The sequence below is a fragment of the Crocodylus siamensis genome, chromosome 1 (assembly GCF_052110815.1).
Source record: "Crocodylus siamensis isolate JL-2025a chromosome 1, ASM5211081v1, whole genome shotgun sequence".
In the NCBI taxonomy this organism is placed as follows: domain Eukaryota; kingdom Metazoa; phylum Chordata; order Crocodylia; family Crocodylidae; genus Crocodylus; species Crocodylus siamensis.
Window position 1 is genome coordinate 206497492 of NC_143395.1, and position 23714 is coordinate 206521205.

Below are 23714 nucleotides of genomic sequence, written 5' to 3' on the forward strand. Positions count from 1 at the left end.
AACATTCTACCAGAAATATGAAACTGGCTGTGTTTGTCTTTTAGAGAGCAAGCAGTGCCAATAAAGATTACTTCCTTAATCCATCTCTACTTGACACCTGCCTGCGATCTCCAGTATTTTTCCAAACTGTGCTCCACTGAGCGCTTGCTGGATATACTTAGAGAGGTGACTGATTACAGAGACCTAGCAGGCCATAATTTCCAATCGCTACTGGGGCAGGCAATTAGTTTTGGCAGAGGACCCCTTACCAAGTTTTGGGGAGATGTCGAGGGCTGCATGGGTAACCCTGCCCCCGGTCACCATATTGGAACAGAAAGTCCTGCCCCCAACCCCTGACCTTGCCAATGCAAGTCCCTCCCCTTGCCCTGGAAATACTCCTTTTGGGAGGAAAAGTGGTATAATATTGAAACCAGAAAAACCCCAAAATCATATTTAAAAAAATAAAACATCTACTATAGCTTATTTTAATTTTATTTAAAAATATTTTAATTCTGATATGTGTTTATGAAGTGTATCTAGAGGTGACTGCACAATAGCTCAAAATACAGTCCTGTTGTATATTGTGTGTGGGTAGTATGTGGCTGGGTGTGTGTGTGTGTGTGTATGATGGGTGGGGTGGGATGGGATGGGAGGGACAGAGAGAGAAGCTGGGCTGCTGGCTCTTGCAGACTGCATGACAGCCTTACACGATGCAGCCAGGGAAACACCCTTGCCCAGGCTCTGCACTTCTGCCGTCCCACCCTGAGTCCCTGCTGGTCCCAGGGCACCATACCCACCCACTGCTGCCATTTTTCTGCTTTCCTTCCCACATGCTTGCTTGCCACTTGCCCCACCGCCACCACTTCCTGTGGTCCCCGCTGCTTCCCGCAGTCTCCACCACTCCCCATGCCCCTGCCGTAGCCTCCACTGCTCCCCATGCTGCTGCCATGGCCCCTACCACTCCCTGTGCTGCTGCCACTCCCCATGGCTCCAGCCACAGCCTCCATTTGCTGCAGCTCCTTGCACCACTGCTGTGGCCCCTGCCCCTCCCCATGGCCCCCACTGCTGCCACAGTCTCTGCAGCCCCCTGCCACTGCTGCAGTCTCCGCCATTCCGTATGGCCTCTGCCATTCCATATGGCCTCCACTGCTCCCTGAAGCTCCTGGTACTTCACACACCACTTCCTATGGCCCCTGCTGCTCCCTGCACCACTTCCTTTGGCCCCTGCCACTGGCTGCTGCTGCTGCAGCCCCCACTGTTTCCGACTCCAGCCCCTACAGCCTTCATGCCATTCACCACTGCCACTCCCCCCCCCCCAACCCCCTCACCTGTTACTTCCCACTCTGGCTCCAGGCTGGCCCGGCCAGCACCATGGGATTCCCAGCTGCTGGGGTGGGGTGGGGTGGGGTGGAGCCAGGCTGGAATTACTGCTCAAACTCTGGGTCCTGACATAGGCTTCCCCTGGGTCCTACTGCTGCTGGCTGCCTGCCATATTTGGTGGGCAGATAAAAATTAATTTTCTAAAATTTTTAGGGGCCCCGCAGGCCATATTTTGCTCACCCTGGTGCTAAACAGTAATAAAGAAACCTAAACATATTAAATACTTCTTCATATCAACACTTTTCATTGTCTCAAGGTCATTCGACAGTTATAAAGATGGCATTTTTCTTTATTCACAATCTCTAAAAAAAATTATAGTATTAAAAAATTGAGTCCTCTAACTCATAAAAGGCATGACACCAGCTGCTTCCTCTAATGCAGACTAGAAAAACAACACTATTCATCACAGTCCGGATGGGAACAAGTACCTTAGTCTGAGTTGTCCATGCTTCATCTTTAGTTATACAGGGATAATGGTATCTCTGAAAGTAAATCACAAGCATCAGTTGCTTGTAGTTTGTGGCAGCTGTTTTAATTCCATAAAAAAGCAGAATTATTTTGCAAGTTGACAGATGATGCCATACTCACGTGCTAGATAAGTAGCCAGGTGGAGAACAAGAACTATAAATATTCCATCAAATCCTGTAGCCAGATGCTTTTCCCCATGAGACAGTCATAGAAATACTCTCCTTCACCCTCACTTCTTTGTAAAGTGACTGGACACCAGTGGTGTGGTTGGAAAACAGCGCAGTTAGGGGAAAAAAAGAATGAAACCAGTATCCTTCTCATGACACCTGACACATTAAGCAGGTCCTGTTTTTCAGATTTTCTTCCTCTGACACGATAAAAATTAAATGGTAAGCTAGTAAAATCGTAGTTGCTTAGCCAGCTTTTGTTTCTGTATCTGGAAGCTTGAAACTTCAAAGAGAATACTAATCAAAAAAGAAAAAAAAAAGATTTCAGAAACTGGGAACCCAGAAAAGACTTAACTAATGTGCTTCTTTTCAGGACATTACTGACCTTAACATAGTGCTGTCTGGATGGATAAAGTCTACCAAAACCATACAGTTCTTTCCTTTTAACTATTTCTTGAAAATCAACTAATGGCTGTATATCCATGACACCAGGTCAACCCCAGCAGTTACCCGGACATCTCGTGGGAAGATCACTCAGCAAAATCTGAGCAGTCGCAAAGCTTTCTCTCGTGCGTGGATGACCTCTACCTGACTCAAGAAGTCTATGGGCCAACGAGAGGCAAAGCGCTGGTCGACCTGGTACTGGCTACGGGGGATGACCTAATCGGCGACCTAGTGATCGATGGGAAGCTGGGTGACAGCGACCACGAGCTCATCACCTTCACCATCCGCCGTAAAGCTGGCAAGTCAGTCAGCAACACAGAAGTCCTTGACTTCAGAAAAGCCGACTTTGACAAGCTCAAGAGGCTTGTCAGTCAGACCCTTAGGGACCACGACCCCAGGGAGTTGGGAGTTCAAGAAGAGTGGTTGCTTCTCAAGGAAGCGATCCTCAGTGCACAAGCTAAATCTATTCCAACACGGAGGAAAGGCAGCAAGAAGGCACAGCAGCCCTCCTGGCTCTCCAGGGACCTAGTGGACCTCCTGCGGCTAAAAAGGAAAGCCTACAAAGGATGGAGGACGGGATTCACCTCCAAGGAGAATTATTCTGCACTGGTCCGGTCCTGCAGGGAGCAAACCAGGAAAGCCAAGGCTGCAACTGAACTCCAACTAGCTTCAAGCATCAAGGACAAAAAAAGTCCTTTTCAGATTGTGGGGAGCCAGAGGAAAAGCAAGGGCAACGTTGGACCCCTGCTAAACCAGATGGGGCAACTGACAACTGACGCCCAGGAAAAAGCCAACCTATTAAATAGGTACTTTGCATCAGTCTTTCATCAGTCCCACGGGACGCCCATGCCTGCTATGGGACAGGGAGATCCGGGTGATGGGGATCCCCTACCCTCCATAAATGCTGACCTCGTGAAGGAACACCTTGAGAAGCTGGATACCTTCAAGTCAGCCAGCCCTGACAATCTGCACCCCAGGGTACTCAAGGAGCTGGCGAGCGTCATACCCAGCCCCTGGCATGGATCTTTGAAAACTCCTGGCGCTCTGGTGTAGTGCCTGAAGACTGGAAGAAGGCCAATGTGGTGCCGATCTTCAAGAAAGGGAGGAGAGTGGATCCGGCTAACTACAGGCCCATTAGCCTGACTTCTATCCTGGGGAAGATCTTAGAAAAGTTTATTAAGGAGGCCATCCTTGAGGGACTGGCTGAGACTAACATCCTAAGGGATAGCCAGCACGGGTTTGTTGCGGGTAGGTCTTGTTTGACCAATCTCATTTCCTTCTACGACCAGGTGACCTATCACCTGGACAAGGGAGAAGAGATTGATGTCATATATCTTGACTTCAAAAAAGCTTTTGATCTGGTATCCCATGATCACCTCTTGGCCAAACTGACCAGTTGTGACCTTGGCTCCACCACGATCTGCTGGCTGGGAAATTGGCTCCGTGGTCAGACCCAGAGGGTTGTAATTGATGGTAGTCACTCATCGTGGTACCCTGTGACCAGTGGGGTCCCTCAAGGCTCTGTCCTGGGACCCATCCTATTCAACATCTTCATTAATGATGTGGACATTGGAGTCAGGAGTGGACTGGCCAAGTTCGCCGATGACACCAAACTTTGGGGCAAAGCATCCACGCCAGAGGACAGGCGGGTGATCCAGGCTGACCTGGACAAGCTCAGCAAATGGGCGGGCGAGAACCTGATGGTGTTTAAAACACCGAAAAATGCAAGGTTCTCCATTTTGAGAGGAAAAACCTGCAGCATCCTTATAGGCTCAGCAGTGCTACGTTGGTTAGCACTACAGAAGAAAAAGACTTGGGGGTCATCGTTGACCACAAGATGAACATGAGCCTGCAATGCAATGCTGCGTCTAGTAAAGCGACCAAAACGCTGGCTTGCATCCATAGATGCTTCTCGAGCAAATCCCGGAACGTCATTCTCCCCTTGTACTTGGCCTTGGTGAGGCCGCAGCTGGAGTACTGTGTCCAGTTTTGGGCTCCACAATTCAAAAAGGATGTGGAGAAGCTTGAGAGAGTCCAGAGGAGAGCCACACGCATGATCAGAGGTCAGGAAAACAGATCTTACGATGATAGGCTGAGAGCCATGGGACTCTTTAGCCTGGAAAAGCGTAGGCTCAGGGGTGATCTGATGGCCACCTATAAGTTTATCGGGGTGACCACCAGGATCTGGGGGAACGTTTGTTCACCAGAGCGCCCCAAGGGATGACGAGGTTGAACAGTCACAAACTCCTGGAAGACCGTTTCAGGCTGGACATAAGGAAGAATTTCTTTACTGTCCGAGCCCCCAAGGTCTGGAACAGTCTGCCAGCGGAGGTGGTTCAAGCACCTACATTGAACACCTTCAAGAGTAAATTGGATGCTTATCTTGCTGGGATCCTATGACCCCAGCTGACTTCCTGCCCTTTGGGCAGGGGGCTGGACTCGATGATCTCCCGAGGTCCCTTCCAGCCCTGATGTCTATGAAATCTATGAAATCAGATCCTTAAAAGGTCTTGGCAGTTGCCGGGATAACTGTGTAGAGCAAACTTGTAAAGAAAACGTCAAAGGCAGCATCTGACTGGTTCACAGACTGAAGCATAACGTCATCCTCTGAGCTCTAGCCCTGGTGTTACTTAAGTGGCTTAGCTAAGTCTTTTTTTTATAGTTTATTAAACTAGCCTTTTGATTAGTAATTGTTCCTTTTAGAACAATTTCAAAAACTGATTATTCTAGAGATAGTCCTTGTATTTCATCTGTAATCATAACAGATAGTTATGAGTAGAACCTTGTACTCCTGTGATCTCAGGACAGCCAATTAGAATGTATGTGCATGTGTAGGGATGTATTATAACCTAGTCATTAATTTTATTTCTGCTTTATGACCAGAAAGCAATCAAACTTCTATCCGAGGGTTGGATTCTGCAGTAACTACCCATTTACCACATCTTTGAGATCTCTGTCAACTCCTGCAGAATTTACGCTTCTGTTTTTAAAAAGGAAATTATGTTTCTATCTGGTCTAGTTGTGGAGATTATCTCTTGGGTGTCAGCGGATACAAGATTCTTGTAGTGTGCAGGCAAATCAAAGCTGTAACTCTAAGAGGTGGCAACTTTGGCATTAATGGGCATCTTAACTCTAAAGATAACAGTTTAAGGGTGAGTGCTAACTAACTGCTTTTGCTGCTCATTTTCCAGAAATAGCTATCAGTTCTTGATTGTGTGTAGGGTGGAGTCATGCTCCTATTGTTCCATTTTGGGAGGCATTTCTAAGTGTGCTTTGCTGAAACTTTTAGAAGCTAAAGTTTAAACTCCAAATCCGTTAAACCCATTCAGCTAGCATGGACCAAAGAGTACTTTTTGTAAGAAGTAGTGTGTGAATAATTCTTTTAATTTGGAAAAGTGTCCCGTTGTAGGGCATTCATAGCTGTTGGTACTGTACAGTGGGACTGAAAGCCATACTTGAACAGGAGAGAGATTTTTTTAAATGTCCCTACTTAATATCTATTGTCATCCATGTTTGGCAGTCTAAGTCATCCACAAATCTTCTGCGCACATATCATTATTTGTTCTAATTGCATTTCTATTTGGAATAATTTCATAATAATAATAATAGAATCTCTGGTATTTTTATAAAGGAGAGGGAAAATACCACCTGTTCCTGATTATCCTGATCTTTGTTTTGTTTTACATTGGCTGATTCCAGTGGAGTGGTTCCCAAATTATATTAATATGATAGGCGAACTAGATGCTCTTCTTCCAAATTTCTCTTTAATATTAGATGACTATAAATTAGTTGGTTAGGTAAACCTTTTTAATCCTTAAGGTAATAATAAAGGTTTTAAAAATAATGTATTTAACAACAATCTCTGTGAAAGCCACCTCCCCCAATTTAAGATTTTTTCCTTTTATTTATGGTCCTTCAGGCAGATTACTACCCATATAACAGTGATCTCATTCCAGCCAACATCATTTAATTTCATGAATAAGAATTTGAGACACCATATCAAATTTCTTAATATCCACATGCCACAACTATTTCTTTCCCCTCACCTAATAACTTTGTGAAATTATTTTTAAAAAACAAGTGTGACTTGTCTCAGTGTTCACTGTTCATGGTTCTGCTACTCTCTGATAGGGGTGTGCAAAGCTTCAGTCAGTGATTCAATTTGGAGAAGATTCAGCCTGATTCAGAGGCCTAATTACCGAATCAGAATCGAATTGGGAGACCAAAAAATACCTCCAAAACGATTCGGAAAAGATTCAGAAAATGATTCAGAGATTCAAAAGGCAGTCTTTCAGGGGACCAGAAACTGAGAAGAGGGAGGAGGAGCAGGGGGGAACGACTGATATCTGTAGCTGGCCAGTGACTGTGTTCTTTCCCCAAGTCCCCTTCCAATCACAGTGCTATGGGGGAGGGACGTAGAAACAGCACATAGGCCTCTATTGGCAGCCTTTCTCTTCCTTTTGTAAGCTGTTTTTGCCTGAGCACCAGGAAGATCCCTGTTACAGGCTACCATCCCTGCTATTTTCATCCCGCTGTGCCTTAACACACACACACACACACACACACGCGCGCACACAGTCACACATCACAAATTTTGCTTTCAGAAGCTTGAAGTGCAGTTTCCCAGAAACCCCTGCACCTATCTCCTTGAAACCGGGCAGGCCTTATGCCCTCAAAATGGGCTACCATGCCTGCTGTCTTCATCCTCCTGTGCCTTAACACACACAACATGAGTTTTGCTTTCAGCAGTTTGAGGTTTCCCAGAAACCCCTGCACCTATCTTCTTGAAACTTGGCAGGCTTTGTGCCCTCAGAAGGGACTACCATTCCTGCTGTTTTCAGCCAAATCTGCCAAAAAAAGACAATGTTTTAGGTATTTCAGTGATTCCCCATTATAGTCTATGGCTGAATCACCAAATCTCTCTGAATCAGTGCCGAATCCTCCAAAGCCGATTCAGCTGAATTGATTCGGGACAATTGAATCGCTGTCCTCTGAGTCAGCCGAATTCAAATTGAATACTTTCCTATTCACACAGGCCTACTCTCTCTAATTTTTCCCTGTTCATACTTTGTAGGCGAATTACAAGCAATTCAGTTAATGCCTCAAATATCAGGCTGTGAGAAAACCTTATTACCTGTTTCTGGTTTAGCTTGTTTATAATTTTAGGTTTCTCAAAAGGGCAAATACTTCAGAGATGGTCTTGTGAATTTTTAGGAGTATTAGGAAGAGTAACTGGTGATCATAGAAAATCTTTGCCCTCTTTTGAGATTTAGGATGGCATGTCATCTTATTCGTTTACATAAAGTTATAGAACCCGTGCTCCTACATCATCCTATAACCACCCCAACAGATAAATACTGTTTCTCTACATCATCAAAATCTCTCAGACATAGTTGTAATGAGCTGTTCCAAGACCAGCTAGTTTAACTTGCCTATCATACCTAATCTTCCAAGTTCTGGTTTAAAAGAGGCCAAGTTACAACTTGAGGAAGGCTATCATGGAAGCAGTTTGAAGACTGAGATACTGAGCTTGACTTCACACTGTCTCTGCAGCTACTGATAACATATCCCTGGATTATTCACTGACCCATGCTGCTGTCGCAAATCTTGGAAAATTTATCAGCTCATCTGTCTGTACCCACCTCTACTTCACTTCAGCATATCCATGATTCCCTCTTGATCAATGTCCTTGAACTCTCCCACTTACTCTTTTGTCTTTGAATGGCAGTGACAAAACACCTCTGATTCATCAGACTGAGGATTCATAGATGCCTCAGAAAGTGTGACTGGGATCAGAGTATGCATTGGTTAGCTGGTAAAACACTAGTTTCTATTACAGAGCTGCATAGGAAATCTTATGAACAGTTAAAAATTAAAAGATGTTAGCTAAATTTGTTAGTTTTTTTTATTGATAGTACTAAATGTCAAACAAATTGACTATTGGGAGCATTTACAGGATGAGAATATCAGGAAGCTTATTTCTTAAAGGAGAAAGAGGAGGTAAGGACAAAACCTGGACACATTTTCTTCACGTCTGAGAGGTGAAAGGTATCTTGGGGTTGCAGGCAAACACATGTCATCTGTGCATAGCCACCTTTGCTGTAGAAGTCACAAGGCTTTAAAACATTGGAAAAGGAGTAGACATAGACCAGAAATGAAACTGGTAGGAAATGTGTTCCAGAAGTCTGCATTGGATATAAGCCTTTTCTCAGCAGCAGGAAAATAACCTCATACAGCAACTCTGTAAGGAACCTATATGTCACTCTTAAAATGGGATGACTATCTCAACTCTGAGAAGTGGGAATTGGTTTTGAGGACTTTTAAGAGATTTGGAAGAGTGTGTAACTGGGAAGAGAGAAGCATATGTAGGCACACAAGCTTATAGAACAGGTCAATAGCAGGAATTTATCGTGTTTAGTAAGAGAAAAAAGAATGTGATTTCGGTACCCAAAAGAGGGGGATTCATCATGTGGATATGGGTAAATTTTTAGTGAAAACTACTAAACAGGAAATACTTGGTTTCCTAAGGGAAACAATAAATAGGAGACTTGCAGGGCTGCTGTTCCTTCAGATATTTTCAGCCAAGCTGCAGGCAATATTTCCTGAGAAGATTTTTTTATATTGAAAACAGGTTATTATATTCCTTCAGGACAAACATATCTGGAGCTGATCTGCAGGATTTAATGGATTAGATAGCTGATAGTCAGGTTTTCTAACAGCAGTGATGTTCTAGTAGGTGGCTTTGACATGCAGCCAGGGCCATTACCCAAGTTGTGATTTCTTTTTTTTTATTGCTGGTAGCAGAAGAAATCCTTGGGCTCTGCTTTGGACCTTTGCAGATTCTTAGCTAGTAAGGTTAAGAAGGGCCTGTTGTGACTCTCAGTTTGACAGTTGTGTAACACAGGCTATAGGACTGGCCTGTACTAGCTCAATTGGATTAGAATCTTTGTGAAAAACATCCAGTTGTGAACAATTTCCCCTCCTGGTGAATCCCCACAGCACTTGATAAGTTGTTCCAATGACTGCCATCACCATTATAAAAGTGTGCCCCTTACTTCTAATATGTATTTATCTAACTTCAACTTCCACCCAATGAATCTTCTGATACCTTTACCCACTCAATTTGAGAGCCTATAATCAAGTTTTGTTATCTATGTAGGAGTATAATAGCACTTAACCCAGTGGTTTTCAACCTGAATACGGTCAAGGCAGCCCACAGATAATCCCGATTTTTAGCTTTCACTTATCTTTGGACTACAGAAAAATTATAGAACAATACTTCTGTTGCAAAGAACTCGGAACAATAGTTCAGAATATACACTATGGATTCCTATTTGAAATCTCTGGATTTATCTTGTGAATCGTGTAGGTGTTTGCACACACAAATAGTGCTAATATTACATGGCAACCAGCAGTACCCTAAGGTAGCATGGCACCCTAGCTGAGAATTGTAGCCTTAACCTTCCCCTCCTCCTTCCCCCCTCCTACCCCCACCCTGCAATGTTTCAAAGATATTCTTTCTTTACTACACTTTACTACATGCAGTGGTGCATTCAGGCTCTTCATCTATGCAGCTCTCATTCTGTTCTGCTGTTCTGAGCAACTACGTCATTTATATCTCTGCCTTTGCTTATATTAGCCTAAGCTCTCTTTGCTTATATTGGCTTTAAACTTCTCTACAAGTTTGGCAGTTGATTTTAAAGAATATTCTGCTCTTGGATTTGGTCTTTCATATTAAATTTTGAAAATTAAATTTATTTTGAACCTCTACTCTTGTCCCATAACTTTTGATCAAATGAATAGCTTTATGCATGTATACACTCTTGTGGGTGTGTCATCACATGCGTTTGATCCTGGAGTAGTTTACTCACAAATACACATGCAGAGACTTGGGAACAGATTTGCTGCTCAGGGCAGCAGTCCTCTCCTAGGCTCCCCCAGGTGCTAACCCAGGGGCTGGCAGGGATCATGGGGCCAGGAGATGGCTGTCTCCTGGCAGGAGCTGGGATATTGCTCCCTACCCCCAAGGGGTTGCCTGCTGTCAGGGTGGGCTTCACCACTGGGTGGGGACAATGTTCCCCTGCCCTGGCAGCAAGGAACTCCTGTCCCCAGCTTCCAAACTGGGGGCAGGGGCCTTGGAAAGAGTTACAGGGATGGGGCAGGTGCAAAGGCCCCTGCCCCACTGGCAGATAAGGGCATGGGGCTGGGACTTGCCCCTAATCAGGATGGTTCCCAGCCCCCTGCTCCGTGATTGTGGGGCAGGGGCCAGAGAGCCTGTTCCCTGCCCAGCTCTGCAGTCATGGAACTGGGCAGCAAACAGGCTCCCCAGTCACCACCAGCAGGATCCTTATCTCCCAGCACCAGCTTTGCAGTCACAGGAGGGGGATGCTAAGAGATACTTACCTCGCCAAGCTCAGGCTGGGATAGAAGGATCTCCTAACACTAGCCCCTCAACTGCTGGCACTGGGAGATAAGGATCTCCCAGCCCTCCCTCCCCCCGTATGGCGAAGTAGGGGCTGAGAGATAAGGATTTCCCAGCACCGCTTCCCGATCACAATCTTGGAGTGGGGGGCTGAGAGCTCCTTGCTGCTGGGCAGGTGGACATAGTCCCTGCCCAAGCTTCGGTGGCTGAGCCTCCCTTGACAGCAAGCAGCTTCTCGAGGGCAGGGAGCAATCTCCCACCCTCTGCTGCCCAGCTGACTAGGAAGGAGCACATTTGCTGTCAGCCAGGTATCTACAAGAGCGCTACTGCACTGTAACTAATCACAAGTAAATTTGCTACTTGCATTTTCAGGTAGCACATTTACTTGTGATTGGAGCAGTTTACTGCACAGTAAGTGTGTGCATGTGTAGACATGAACACTTACTGCACAGTAAACTGCTCTACTGAGCAGTAAAGCGTCTTGTGTCTCGCCCAATATGTTCTAATTTATAAGCAGAGCTGGCAGTTAGGCTTTGCCTAACACTTGCCGTTATAAGATCTCCTTTTGGTTTCTTATAACTCTATTGCAATTTAACAGTTTGTGCAAAAATTCTTCATCATAGGTGCATATTCCAAGCTGGTTTTATTTCCTTCTGTTTCAGCAAAAAATGGTCCTTTTTGAAAAGGGAAGAACAAGCTGTTTTGCAAATACGTTTTTTCTTTCATATAGCTATATTGACTTTTTGCATTGGAGCAGGGGCTGCAGATTTTGGAAGTAAGGTCACTTGGGAGCAGGTGTGGGTTTGTTTGTTTGTTTTTACTTTGTGAAAATCCATACAAACCTGGGCAAGGTACAGGGCTCTGAAAAGCCCTGTCTGTGGATGCCCTGTAATCTTTTGTTTAGTTTGACGGACAAACTGCCTGTGCTGATAAATTCCCGTACAGGGTTGCTGAGGCTAAACTTTTCCCAGCTTTTTAAGAACAGGCAGCAATAAGTTTGTGTCTTCAGTGGCCAGCATTTCCCCTATTCACACTGAGGCTATGGAGAAAACAGGGTGTAGGGAATCATTAGAATATACTCTGTTCCAAAACTTTCTTTGGAGTCCTGGGCTTCAGCCTGTCAACTGTTAAATCTGCCAGCTCTAGTTATTGGTTCATGGAGAATAATAGCTTATTACTGCTAGCAATTATTCCATTACATGATAGAGCTCTTTACTCTAACAGGGCTGTCCTCCTGGCAGCCCACAGAGTGCATGTGAGCCCCAGTACCATGTGTCCCACTGCTGCGGAGCAAACGGACTGGGGGTCTGCACAGCCTGCATGGCAAGGGCAGTGGGCTGCATGCTTCTGGCACAGCCCATGTGGTGGAAGGGATCCTGCGGGGGAAGGCAGAGGTTCATGTCGGTGTTGTGTGTGGCCCCTGGCTGTGTGCTGGATTTGGAGAGCCCTACTTTAACAGAACCCAGCTAGAACCTTGTGTCAGACATTCACACTAAATAATATGTGCTCTTTTTTATAGTGGAGGAGGAGGATAATTATGGCAATGAACTTCTGAGGCAGGTAATGGATTCTCCATCTCTTAATGTCTTTGGATGAAGACTCAAATGCCTTTTTGGATTCCAGTGGTCTAGTCTGAAAATGTGAATTGCAGTTAAGACTGCCACTTCTTTTTTTAATGGATTTTTTTTTATGGAATTGAACCTAGGTCTGCTAGAAATTCAAAAAATCAAATCCATCTTTTAGACCTCTTAGATGTGGGGTGGCCAACCCAGTGGCATGCACAGGTGTTTTGTTTGGCATGCAGCAGATCCAGCAACAAGTGGGGAGAACAGTATAAATAAGGCAGGGGGGAGAGAGCAGAGCAGGGGAAGTAATCAGTGGCATAGCTTGCTTTGCGGCAGGCTGACCAAAAAGATCAGTCCCCACTGTCTTAGATTGAAAGGTAGCTTCTTACTAACCAGTCCAACCCATGTTTAGATTGCATTAAAAAATAGGTTACAATTGAAATTGTCAAACTTTTGATTTTAGGCAAGGTCTTATCAACTGCTCAATTTAGGGACATTATAACAGTGATAACCCAAACTGAAACCCTGTCATCTTTGAGCCTCCACTACAGACAACTGGTCTTTATGCTATCTCCTATGTACATCCTTTAAATTTTCCTGTGGTACAGTTGTTAGCAAAGATGATGCTGAAAAACCAATGTCCCGCCTGGGGCAGAGTTAAGGTTCTGGTTGTGCTACTAGAAACCTGTGTGCCTGAAGTTAGGGAGTATAGGAAAAACAGTGTTGTAAGATGAAACTTTTAATGTATTCTCATATATAGGTTTTATGTTAAATCTGTTAAATAGAACAACTTTAAATGATGCATAATGCATAGTTTGTATGTTAATTTCCCAGACTGTTAAATACAACCTTCAACACTTCAGTGAATCATTTCAGAAATAACACGAATCTTTACCAGAGTTCTGTGACAGGGAGCCTCTTCTTTGTGAGAGGAGCTGTAGCTTTGTCAACATGTTTGCTCTTGGTTACTAATAAGTGTTATCAAATTCAATACGTAGTTAAATGGTTTCATAGTTGGTAGGGGTGGAATGGACCTGAGCAGATCATCAAGTCCATCCCCCTGTCTTGGCAGGAAAAAGTACTGCAGGCAAATGACTCCAGCCAGGTGTTCGTCTAGACTCCTCTTAAAGACCCCCAGGGTAGGAGCCAGCACCACTTCGCTTGGAAGTTGGTTCCAGATCCTAGCCACCCTGACTGTGAAGTAGCACCTCCTGATGTCTAATTTGAATTTACCCTCTGCCAGCTTATGACCGTTATTTCTAGTCACTCCTGGTAGTGCTCAGCGGAATGGGGACTCCCCCAGTGCCTGCTGGTCCTCCCTGACTAGTTTGCAACAGGCCACTAGATCCCCCCTCAGCCTTCTCTTGTGGAGGCTGAACAGGTTCAGGTCCTACAAGGAGGGCCTGCCCTGCTGCCCCCTAATCATGCGAGTGGCCCTCCTCTGGACCCTCTCATGTTGTCCACATCCCTCTTGAAGTGCAGCGCCCAGAACTGGACGCAGTACTCCAGCTGCAGCCTGACCAGTGTCGCATAGAGGGGGAGGATCACCTCCTTGGACCTGTTTGAGCTGCATCTGTGGATGCATGACAAGGTGCGGTTGGCCTTCCTGACTGCATCCTCACACTGCCGACCTATGTTCATCTTGGCATCAATGATGACTCCAAGATCCTTTTCTGCTTCTGTACTGACGAGAAGGGAGTTCCTCAGCCTGTAGGTATGCTGCTGGTTCTTCCTCCCCAGGTGCAGCACCTTACACTTGTCAGTGTTGAAACCTATCCTATTCTCATCTGCCCACCCCTGTAACCTGTCTAGGTCTGATTGTAGCCTATTCCTTCCTTCTAATGTGCCCACATCTTAGTGTCATCAGCAAATTTGAACAGGGTGCTTTTTACCCCCTCGTCCAAGTCGCTGATGAAGATGTTGAACAGTGCAGGCCCGAGCCCTGGGGGACCCCACTGCCCACATCCCTCCAGGTCGAAAATGATCCGTCCACCACCACTGTCTGGGTGCTGCCCTCCAGCCAATTAGCAACCCAATTGACTGTGTAGGTGTCGACACCACAGTCCCCTAGTTTTTTAATGAGACTGGGGTGAGAGACAGTGTCGAAGGCCTTCCTAAAGTCCAGAAAAACTGTGTCCACTGCTACCCTTGCATCTAAGGATTTGGTGACCTGGTCGTAGAAGGCCACCAGGTTGGTCTGACAGGACCTGCCTCTAATGAACCCATGTTGGTTGCCCCTAAGCATAACCTCACCTGCTGGCCCCTCGTGGACATGCACCAGAATAATTCTCTCAGAAAGCTTACCCAGGATCGAGGTAAGACTAACTGGCCCATGGTTTCCCGGGTCCTCCTTCCTCTCTTTTTTGAAAATGGGAACCACATTTGCCCTTTTGCAGTCCTCTGGCACCATACCAGAGCACCACGAATGCTTGTAAAGCCGTGCAAGGGGTCCCGCAATGACCTCTGCTAATTCCCTCAGTACTCTAGGGTGGAGATCGTCCAGACCAGATGATCTGAATACATCCAGTCCCTGCAGAAGTTCCCTGACTAGATCCTCACTGACCCTTGGCCTAGGTGCGCCTCCCCTGGGGCCTGAGGGGGTCCCGGTGGGGGGGCTGATCCAGTCCCTGCTCAGAAAAATGGAGGCAAAGAAATTGTTAAATAGGTTAGCTTTGTCGTCTAGTGTGATGACCAGATTTCCTAGAGTGTCTTGCCATAGCCCCACGTTACCCAGTACCTTCTTTTTGTCCCCTATTTATTTAAAAAAGGACTTCTTGTTGTCCTTGATCTGGGTAGCTAGTCCCAGTTCCAGCTCCGCCTTGGCCTTCCTGACCGCCACCCTGCATCCCCAGGCAACCAAGGTATAGTCCTCCCTGGTGATGGCTCCTCCCTTCTATTGGGTATATCTTTTAGCTAGGAGACATTCCCGTATGCTTTTGGAGAGCCAAGGGGGCTTTCGCGCCCTCTTGCCCCCTTTCATGTGTGTTGGGATTACCTCCTTTTGGGCTTGGGGGATCGTCTCCTTAAGGAATGACGACTGTTCTTGGACAGTTGAGTCCTCTCCCCTCCGGGACCTCAGTGCCTCCCCAACTATTCTTCTTAGCTCATTGAAGTCCACCCTCCTGAAGTCCAGGGCTGCTGCCTTGCTGCAGGCCTTTGCCACCTTGCGCTGGATGGTGAATTCCAGGAGGTGATGATCACTGTTGCCCAGGTGATTGAGCACCTGCAGGCCCCCTCACCAGGTCGTCGCCCGTGGCCAGCACCAGGTCCGACAAAGTGTCTCCCCTGGTGGGGCTGTGCACCTCCTGGGTTAGATGGAGGTCCTGTATCTTGGCTAGGGACCTACATGAGCGGTCAGACCTGGCTGCCTGCTCTTCCCGGCAGATGTCTGGAAAGTTCAGGTCACCCATGATGACCACGTCCTTTGACCTAACTACTTCCATGAGCTGACTTAAGAATTCCTTGTCTAGCTCTTCCCCTTGGTTGGGTGGTCTGTAGTAGACCCCCCACCGTTAAGTCTCTTTCCCCGCGACTGCCTTGTATTCTAACCCAGAGCACTTCAGTGTGCCCCCATGCCACTCATTGAGGATGTGTATTCCTCCTTGACATAGAGCGCCACACCCCCACCTTTCCTCCCTGTCCTGTCCCTCCTGTACAGCCTATAGCCCTTGATAGTCATCACCCAGTCGTGCGTTGGGTCCCACCACATTTCTGTGATCCCACTATGTCTGGGTTGGTGCCAGCTAGCAGGAGGTTAAGTTCCTCCTGCCTGTTCCCCGTACTACAAGGGTTTGTGTAGAGGCATTTGAGGCCTCCTGTGCACTGGCCCCCTAATCTCAGTACTGCCCTGGCCCCTGTTGCTTACCTGGGTATTTGTTCTGCTCGTCGTCAGTCTACAGAACAATTGGGAATGAAATCAGAGTGATACAGAGGTGGCACTGCCTGTTTTTTTTCTGTTGTTTGAATTAACTTTATGGGCCTCTGGTCTAACAGCAAAGAGGGAGGATCTCTCACTGAATTTAATTGTGTATTTGGACAAGAGGTCCTCCAGAGAAAGTGTTTGACTTCACTAGGATCTACTGTTTGTTACTAGATGTGTGTCTGTTTGTCGCTGTTTCTTCTGACTTTTTTTCACAGACTTGCTTCTTTGTACTACTGTACACTTTTTTGTATTGTTACTTGGGTACCATGCTTCGTGTGAATCTGTTTGGGCCTTAGAAGTAAATTGGCCTACAGTTGGAGCTACAGATTTGGCTAGACAGATGTTCAGATCAGTTAGTTTTTCAGAGGCTGATGTGATGCCAAAGCCATTGGTGCAATGAGATGCACATGCAGCCATGTCTGCTAGAGGGACATCTGATAGAGGCAGATTGGCGACTCCATAACTTTAAAAGGGAGTCCTTGTCAACACAAACGCAGCAGAACAACATCCCCTCTTCGGTTCGTGACTAGAAGAAAGACAGGAGAAACCACTTTGTACCAGATGGTGGTTCCTTTAAAATGAAATGGGTGTGTGTTAAGTCAATTCTATCTGGCTCAGTTTACATCATATATTGTGCAGAGGACACATTTGGTGCATCTTGTCACATTTTGCTTTGTGCACAAAAGCCTGCCAGTCAGCTGGATACAAATGAACTAAAAATAGCCAAGGGAGAAAGGAGGAGTCTAAAAGGGTTTCTGTCCCTGTATTCAGGCAGTCCAGCTATGGCCCATCTCACTGGTGACCGGTGACCAAAAGTAATTATCATTTGGTGGGTGTTTGTTGGATAGTCAGTCGTGAAATCAGTCCATTTCTGTGTTTATACAGAACACCAAAATGACTGTCACAAGGGATACTAGTAATTGTCTAACTCAAACACTTCTTAGAACTTTCTATCTGTAGTCTCAGAATGTACCAGAAACATTGCTTCTCAACATCTACACTTGCCAACATGTGGCAGAAGCAAATGAAATGTGTAGCAGATAACCAAAATGTGGAACAGTTGTGTTTTGCTGCATATCACATTATACGTCAATTATTCAATTATCAGTGGACTTAGGGTTAAGAGCATGCACCACAATTCAGGGTAAAACATTACCATAATGTTGTAAGTAACCTCTGAACAAGTATTTTAAATCCAGAAAATTGAAAGTTAAACAAATAAATCCAAATGTGTTTAGATTTAGAAATGTACTGTGAGAGAATCTAAACAGCCTTATCTCTGCCCTGTAGTGACACCATGAGGAAAGAAGAAAAAAATTAATGCATCTTTGAGAATCTGTCATTGAATCTGTTACTGTAACCATTAAAATGCTGTACCCATTCCATTTTGCTGCATGGAAGCATTTTAATGGTTTTAGTACTGGATTAGACAGTGCCTTGTGGTTCTTGGCCCAGTGTGTCCTGCTCTAAACCAAAGGGAAGGAAGGTGGAGACTTGGATCTCTGTGTTTGCCTGACAACACATTTTTCTGGCTTTGTTGCTGCAGGACAGATTAACTGATTATCCCAAGATGTAGAACATGGTTTTAAAATCCAAAGCACCCAAAGACTTGGTTACTCTCCCCATTTTACAGACAAGGCAGCTAATTTCATAGTAACTTAATGATTGAGGTAAGACCAAAAATTAAGTAATTTGACTCTCAGCCGCTTCTAGCTTCCTGTTTCAGAACCAGTGGAGATCTCAGACAGATAGGGCAATAAAAACTAACCTTTGCTTTCATCCCCAATGAATCTTTAGTCTCCAGGCCTATCCAGTAACTTCTTACCAGCATTAGCCTCACTTGAAAAAACAAAAATAAACTGGTTTCTCACCTGTGGCTTTGATAACTTGTATTGATTCTTCTTTCTGTCAAAATGATACGCAAGTGAAAATATTTTAAATTTATTCTGATTTCATTTTTAGGTGCCTGAGCATGCAGAGCTCGGTTGGATTTTGGGGTGTTTTACTAGTGTGCCACGTTTACGACGCTTACCCCAGTGGAAGGTAAGGTTTATATCATCAAGTAGAAGGACATTTAAGGTAATTCTAAGCAGAATAGTATTGTCCTTCTTGTATTACTTTCTCCTGTCTGTGGACCACAAACACTGTGTCCTCCATTCTTGCTAGATGATGAAGTAGTCGTTTGCTTTTACCACTGCAGAAAAAGCCCCCTGCATTTTAAAGGCTTTTCCTTAGGAGGTGTACCTATATCAGGGGTAGGCAACCCCCAGCACTCATGCCTTACAGAAGGGGCCAGGGCTGCGCTGCCACAACAAGGATTGGGCCCCTCGCGGCTCCCCTGCCATCTGCCCCTGGCAAGCCAGCATCTTACAAGTCAAGGTTGCAGGTTTTTTTGGTACTCTGCCCAAAAACATTCCCAATCCCTGAACTATATATTATGATCATGTTGCTGTGAGATGCTAAAAATACTATTTTAGCAGAGGCTACAGAAGCTATTCAATTATAAATTGATTTTAATCCATTTATCAAAATGCTTGAAGTTGAAATTTCAAGGCTAACAAAATACTGAATGCAAAAAGTACAACAGAACATTAAGATTGAAAAACTGAGCCATCTCAAACAAGGAATTCTGTAAGTAGGTCTTTCTTGTGCGAGGAGATAGCCAATTTGTTCATTTTATAGCACAGTAGAAAAATGGTTTGCAAATCTAAAGGGATATTGAAATAAAAAATAATGCATTTGGGTAATACTGCATCTTAAAATAACTGCTGAAAAATTTTCCTTCTTGGAATTTTATTATTTTAAAAAACTTACATCCATTTTAGCATTACAACCATGTTAGTTTTTGTATTTAATTTCCTTGGTTTTTATTTACTTCACGTAACTTTTTTAAACATACCAGAAGGTAGGAGAGGGAAGGAATGAAAAGAAAAACAACCAGAGTAGTTTGGATTGTAGAATTCAGGGAAGTCTGCATACCTCCAGGTGTGTTTTTTGTTCCTGTTATTTTTTTTTTTTTAAGTAAGTTAAAAAAAAAAAAAAAGGTCAGGTTTTAAATGCAACAGCTGGTGTTAATGCACTACTTAGACTAGAATCAACCTTTTTGAATCTGAGTTTCTAAAGATGTTAGGAAGGCTGGGGAGTGAAACAACCCCTCCACCCCCTAGCTTAGGTGGGAGCCACCCGTTTGTGGGGCAGTGGCTTAGCCCTCCTAGGGGAGGGCTGCATGCCTGGCCCCCAGCCCAGGGGCCTGGATCAGGTCTCTTGGAGTCCTTAGAGCCAGCAACATGGTGTCATGTGGACTGGGGTAATTCACTGGGGCCAGAGGGGAGTGTTAGCTTCGGGCCAGTACCACCCCCTGGGAAGCAGAGCTTGGAAAGGATAGAGGGGTTGGTAGAACAGCTAGGTAGAAGGGCTCAGAGAGAGCTGTCCCCTAAGTGGCATAACTTTAAGACCCTGAGAAGGTACTTAGCAAAGTTTAACACCTTTAATATGTAAACCCATCCATCTCAAATACCTTTAAAATGGTTTAAAGGTAACCTGTAACATCTTCAGATGCTAAAGGTGCTCAGAACCTTTCAGACTCAGACTTTTGTATTTTAAGTGTCTGGGTATAGATGGAAAAGAGACAGCTGGGTAAGGGGTCTGGTCAGATAAGAGCATAATCAGATAACTTAAGGAATCAAGATTTTAAGGATTTTGTTTTAATTTAGTTATACTGCATACTATACGTCTGCGCATCAGAAATGCATTATTTTCTTAACTGCATGACAGAACACAGGTTCTAGTTTTTTGACTATTGCTTACATTATAACAAACATTGATTGTCTGTATACTGGTTAGGTGCAAAAACACCTAACTGCTAAGACCTAGACTTTGTAGAATACCTACTTTATAATATAATTGCCCTTTAACTGCATAATTGGTGAAATGACTAGGAACCATAGGAACTATCTAATGGCTAACATTAGAGATAAGGTTCTCTGAGAAAGGTGAGGAGACTGAATGAGGTGCTAGAAGATTAGTGCAGGCTCTTTGTGCAGTTATTTACAGTTGTTCATACTGAGTTTGTGTGGACTCTCCCCCCCACAGGGCTATGCACTTAAACAGGGTATACTTGTAGTTTAAAGTGAAGAGTAGTAAATGCCTACTCAAAAAAATATGAATATTTACAGATTAGTTTATCCAAATGATGTGCATTCCTGGAATTCTAAAGGAATTGACTATTAAACGTCTGAACCTGTGGGGAGTAGTATGGAGTTGTGGAAAAAGGTTGGGACCAGGAGAGCTGGATGCTATTCCCAGCTATGTCTCTAATCTTCCTCATGATAGTAGTAGAGTAGTCCCCTCCTTATGTCTGTTTTTCCATGTTTAAAATGGACTACCTTTTGCATCCCTTTGGTAACACACTTTGAGAATCATAAAAATGCTATATGAGAACCAGGAGTTATGGAGATGGTATTATTTTAAAATGGCATGATACCTGGGATTTGAAAAAGAAGAGTGATTCTAGCAATTGCCTTCGCACAGGTCTGCTTTTTCTCCCTACTAAAATAACAGTGTATATATGCGTTTTAATGCACTGTAGACTATTTTACTGCACATTATGGTGCCACGTCAAAAACTGTGCTAATACACTGATATATGCAGTAAATATTGGCTAGTGCTCATTGTGTCACTAAAAAAAAGTATGCTTTCACTGCTGTGCAGTAGGGCAGCCTAATGCATATTTATTTAGCACCTCACATTAGAGGGTATTTGCACTTGTGCTTCAGAAGTAGGGTTGGGGGGGAGGAACGATTTAATTTGAATGGCTACGAAAGCCTTTCTAATTAAAATGCCCATGGCATCTCCTGTATCAGCATCCCAGCACTTCAAAATGTCAGCAAGAGAGCTTTATCTACAGTGTGCTGCCATTTTGAAGCATGGGGATGCCGATATACAAGATGTGGGAAGTTGCTGGAGCACAGTAATTGCTCCGGTGCACAACTTCCAGCTCATCAGATCAACCTCCCTTCTCATGTAGAGGCACCCAGAGGTATTAAATTTAACTACATTAGCAAGCACACTTTGATGAACATGTAGCTGCACCCAGTGAGCACTAAAGTGTGTGAATATCTCTACAGTTGTGGCTTTCAAATTTTTGTATTTCACAATGTCTCTCACACTTACGCCTATGTGGTGCCCAAGTGCCCCACAGATCACGGCCTACCTCCTTGTTAGTTCTCTCGCCAGCTGTGCCACAGATGACCATGTTAGTCCTGCAGGCACTGGCTCCTTAACAAAAATATCATAGTAGCATTCACGTGGCACTACACTTGAATTAATTAGCTCTGTCTCACAATATAAAAGATAGCATTAGCAGATCAACCTAACTTCTCAGCACAATGATGGTTCTGTAGGAACATTTGTGGGGTTTGTTGATACCTCTTCCAGCTCCTTCCATATACCTACCTTTGCAGTCCACCTATGGCAATTCTACAGCCTGCATATGGATTTGAGAACCACTGATTGGTTGAGCAATAAGAAATATTTGGTATTAACAAAGAGCAAATTCTGGGTGTATTTTTTGCTAGAGTTACACAGTAAGTCAAGGGACACATTTGTTGTAACCTACGGCCAAGTATATCAGCATTTTATTTTGATTTTTGTAGTCAGGTTTTGACATTATTGGTCAAGCACATGATTTCCCTTTCTTCTTGTTTTATAAACAGATAAAGGATGCCAGCCAAAATAACGAAGGAAACGTTGGTTTGTTCACGTATCCTGTGCTTCAAGCTGCAGATATTTTGCTGTACAAGTAAGAGTCAGAATGTCAGCTTACAAGAAATCAATTGACCTGTGTTGTGGACAGTTTTTGCAACAACAGATGACTAAAAGGAGGTGAAAAACTCAAAAGGTTTAGGAACAGATTACAGCTTTCTGCTTCTCAGTCATTGGTAAAACCCTAGCCAAGGGATAGAGACTGAATATCAGGTCACAGAGAAATTATTAAATGGTACTGGATTGAAAATGTGGTTGGTTACCTCAGAAGTTCCATAGAATCATAGAAAGTGAGGGTTGGAAGGGTCCTTAGGAGGTTATCTAGTCCAGCTCCCTGCTCAAACCAGGACCATTCCCAACTAGATCTTCCCAGCCAAAGCTTTGTCTATCTGGGTTTTGAAAACCTCCAAAGGATGGAGCTTCCACCACCGCTCTGAGTAAACTGTTCCTGTGTTTTGGTACCCTCCTACTGAGAAAATTCTTCCTGATATTTAACCTAAACTGCCCTTACTGCAACTTGATACTGTTGCTTCTTGTTCTGTCATCTGTCACCACTGAGACCAGTCTAGCTCCATCTTCTTTGGAACAGCCCTTCAGGTAGTTGAAGGCTGCTATTAAGTCTCCTCTCCGTCTCCTGTTCTGTAAACTAAATAAGCCCAGTTCCCCCAGTCTTTCCTCACAAGTCATGTCCCCCATCCCCCTCATTGCTTTTGTCACCCCTTGCTGGACTCTCTCCAATTTGTCCACATCCTTTCTGTAGTGGAGGGCCCAAAACTGAACACAGGACTCCAGATGTGGCCTCACCAGTGCTGAATAGAGGAGAATAATATCTTCCCTTGACCTACTGGCAACACACCTACCAATGCAGGCCAGTATACCATTAGCCTTCTTGGCAACAAGAGCACACTGCTGGCTCATATTCAGCTTTTCTACAGAGCTGCTGCCCACCCAGTCAGCCTGCAGCCTGTCCTGATGCATGGGATTGTTCCATCCTAAGTGCAGGACTTTGCGCTTGTCCTTGTTGAACCTCATGAGATTCCTTTTGGCCCAATCCTCCTATTTGTCTAGGTCACTCTGAATCCTAGTCCTGCTTTCCAGAGTATCTGCTACGCCCCACAGCTTGGTGTCAGCTGCAAACTTGCTGAGGATGCACTCTGTGCCATTTTCCAGGTCGCTGATGAAGACATTGAACATAACCAGCCTCAGGACCAACCCCTGGGGCATCCACTTGACACCGGGTGCCAACTAAACATCAAGACATTGATTACTAGGGATCCTGGTTTTCCCTGTTAAAAAATCCCAAATTCTCTACTAAAAAATCCCAAATTCTCTACTAAAACCCCCCAAATCCTTTGTTAAAATTAAAGCCTCCCCCCACCTCCCCACCCCCAGCTTTGCTGGCACCCCTTTCCCCCCAGCCCACAGCCCCTGCTCCCCCAGCCCTGCCGGAGGAGGCCCCCAGCTGCCAGGGGTACAGACCCAGATCTGCAGCCCTCTGCTCCTTCCCTTCCTGCAGGCTCGGGCAGGGCAGCTCCCTGCAGCTGCTTGCACTCCCAGGGGGCAGTGGGGACCCGTGCCCCCCAGGTCTGTACCCGGGCAGGCGC

The 23714-nt window shown here is 44.9% G+C and overlaps 1 protein-coding gene across 5 annotated transcripts in view; it reads left to right on the forward strand.

Moving 5' to 3' along the window:
* Positions 1-23714, forward strand: part of WARS2 (tryptophanyl tRNA synthetase 2, mitochondrial) — a 117651-nt gene that overhangs the window by 62454 nt on the left and 31483 nt on the right. For all 5 annotated transcript variants that reach the window (XM_090053715.1, XM_090053709.1, XM_090053687.1 and 2 more), the window contains 2 exons: positions 18310-18390; positions 22062-22147. In XM_090053715.1, the coding sequence (XP_089909841.1) occupies positions 18310-18390; positions 22062-22147 (167 nt within the window). The remainder of the gene's footprint in view (positions 1-18309; positions 18391-22061; positions 22148-23714) is intronic.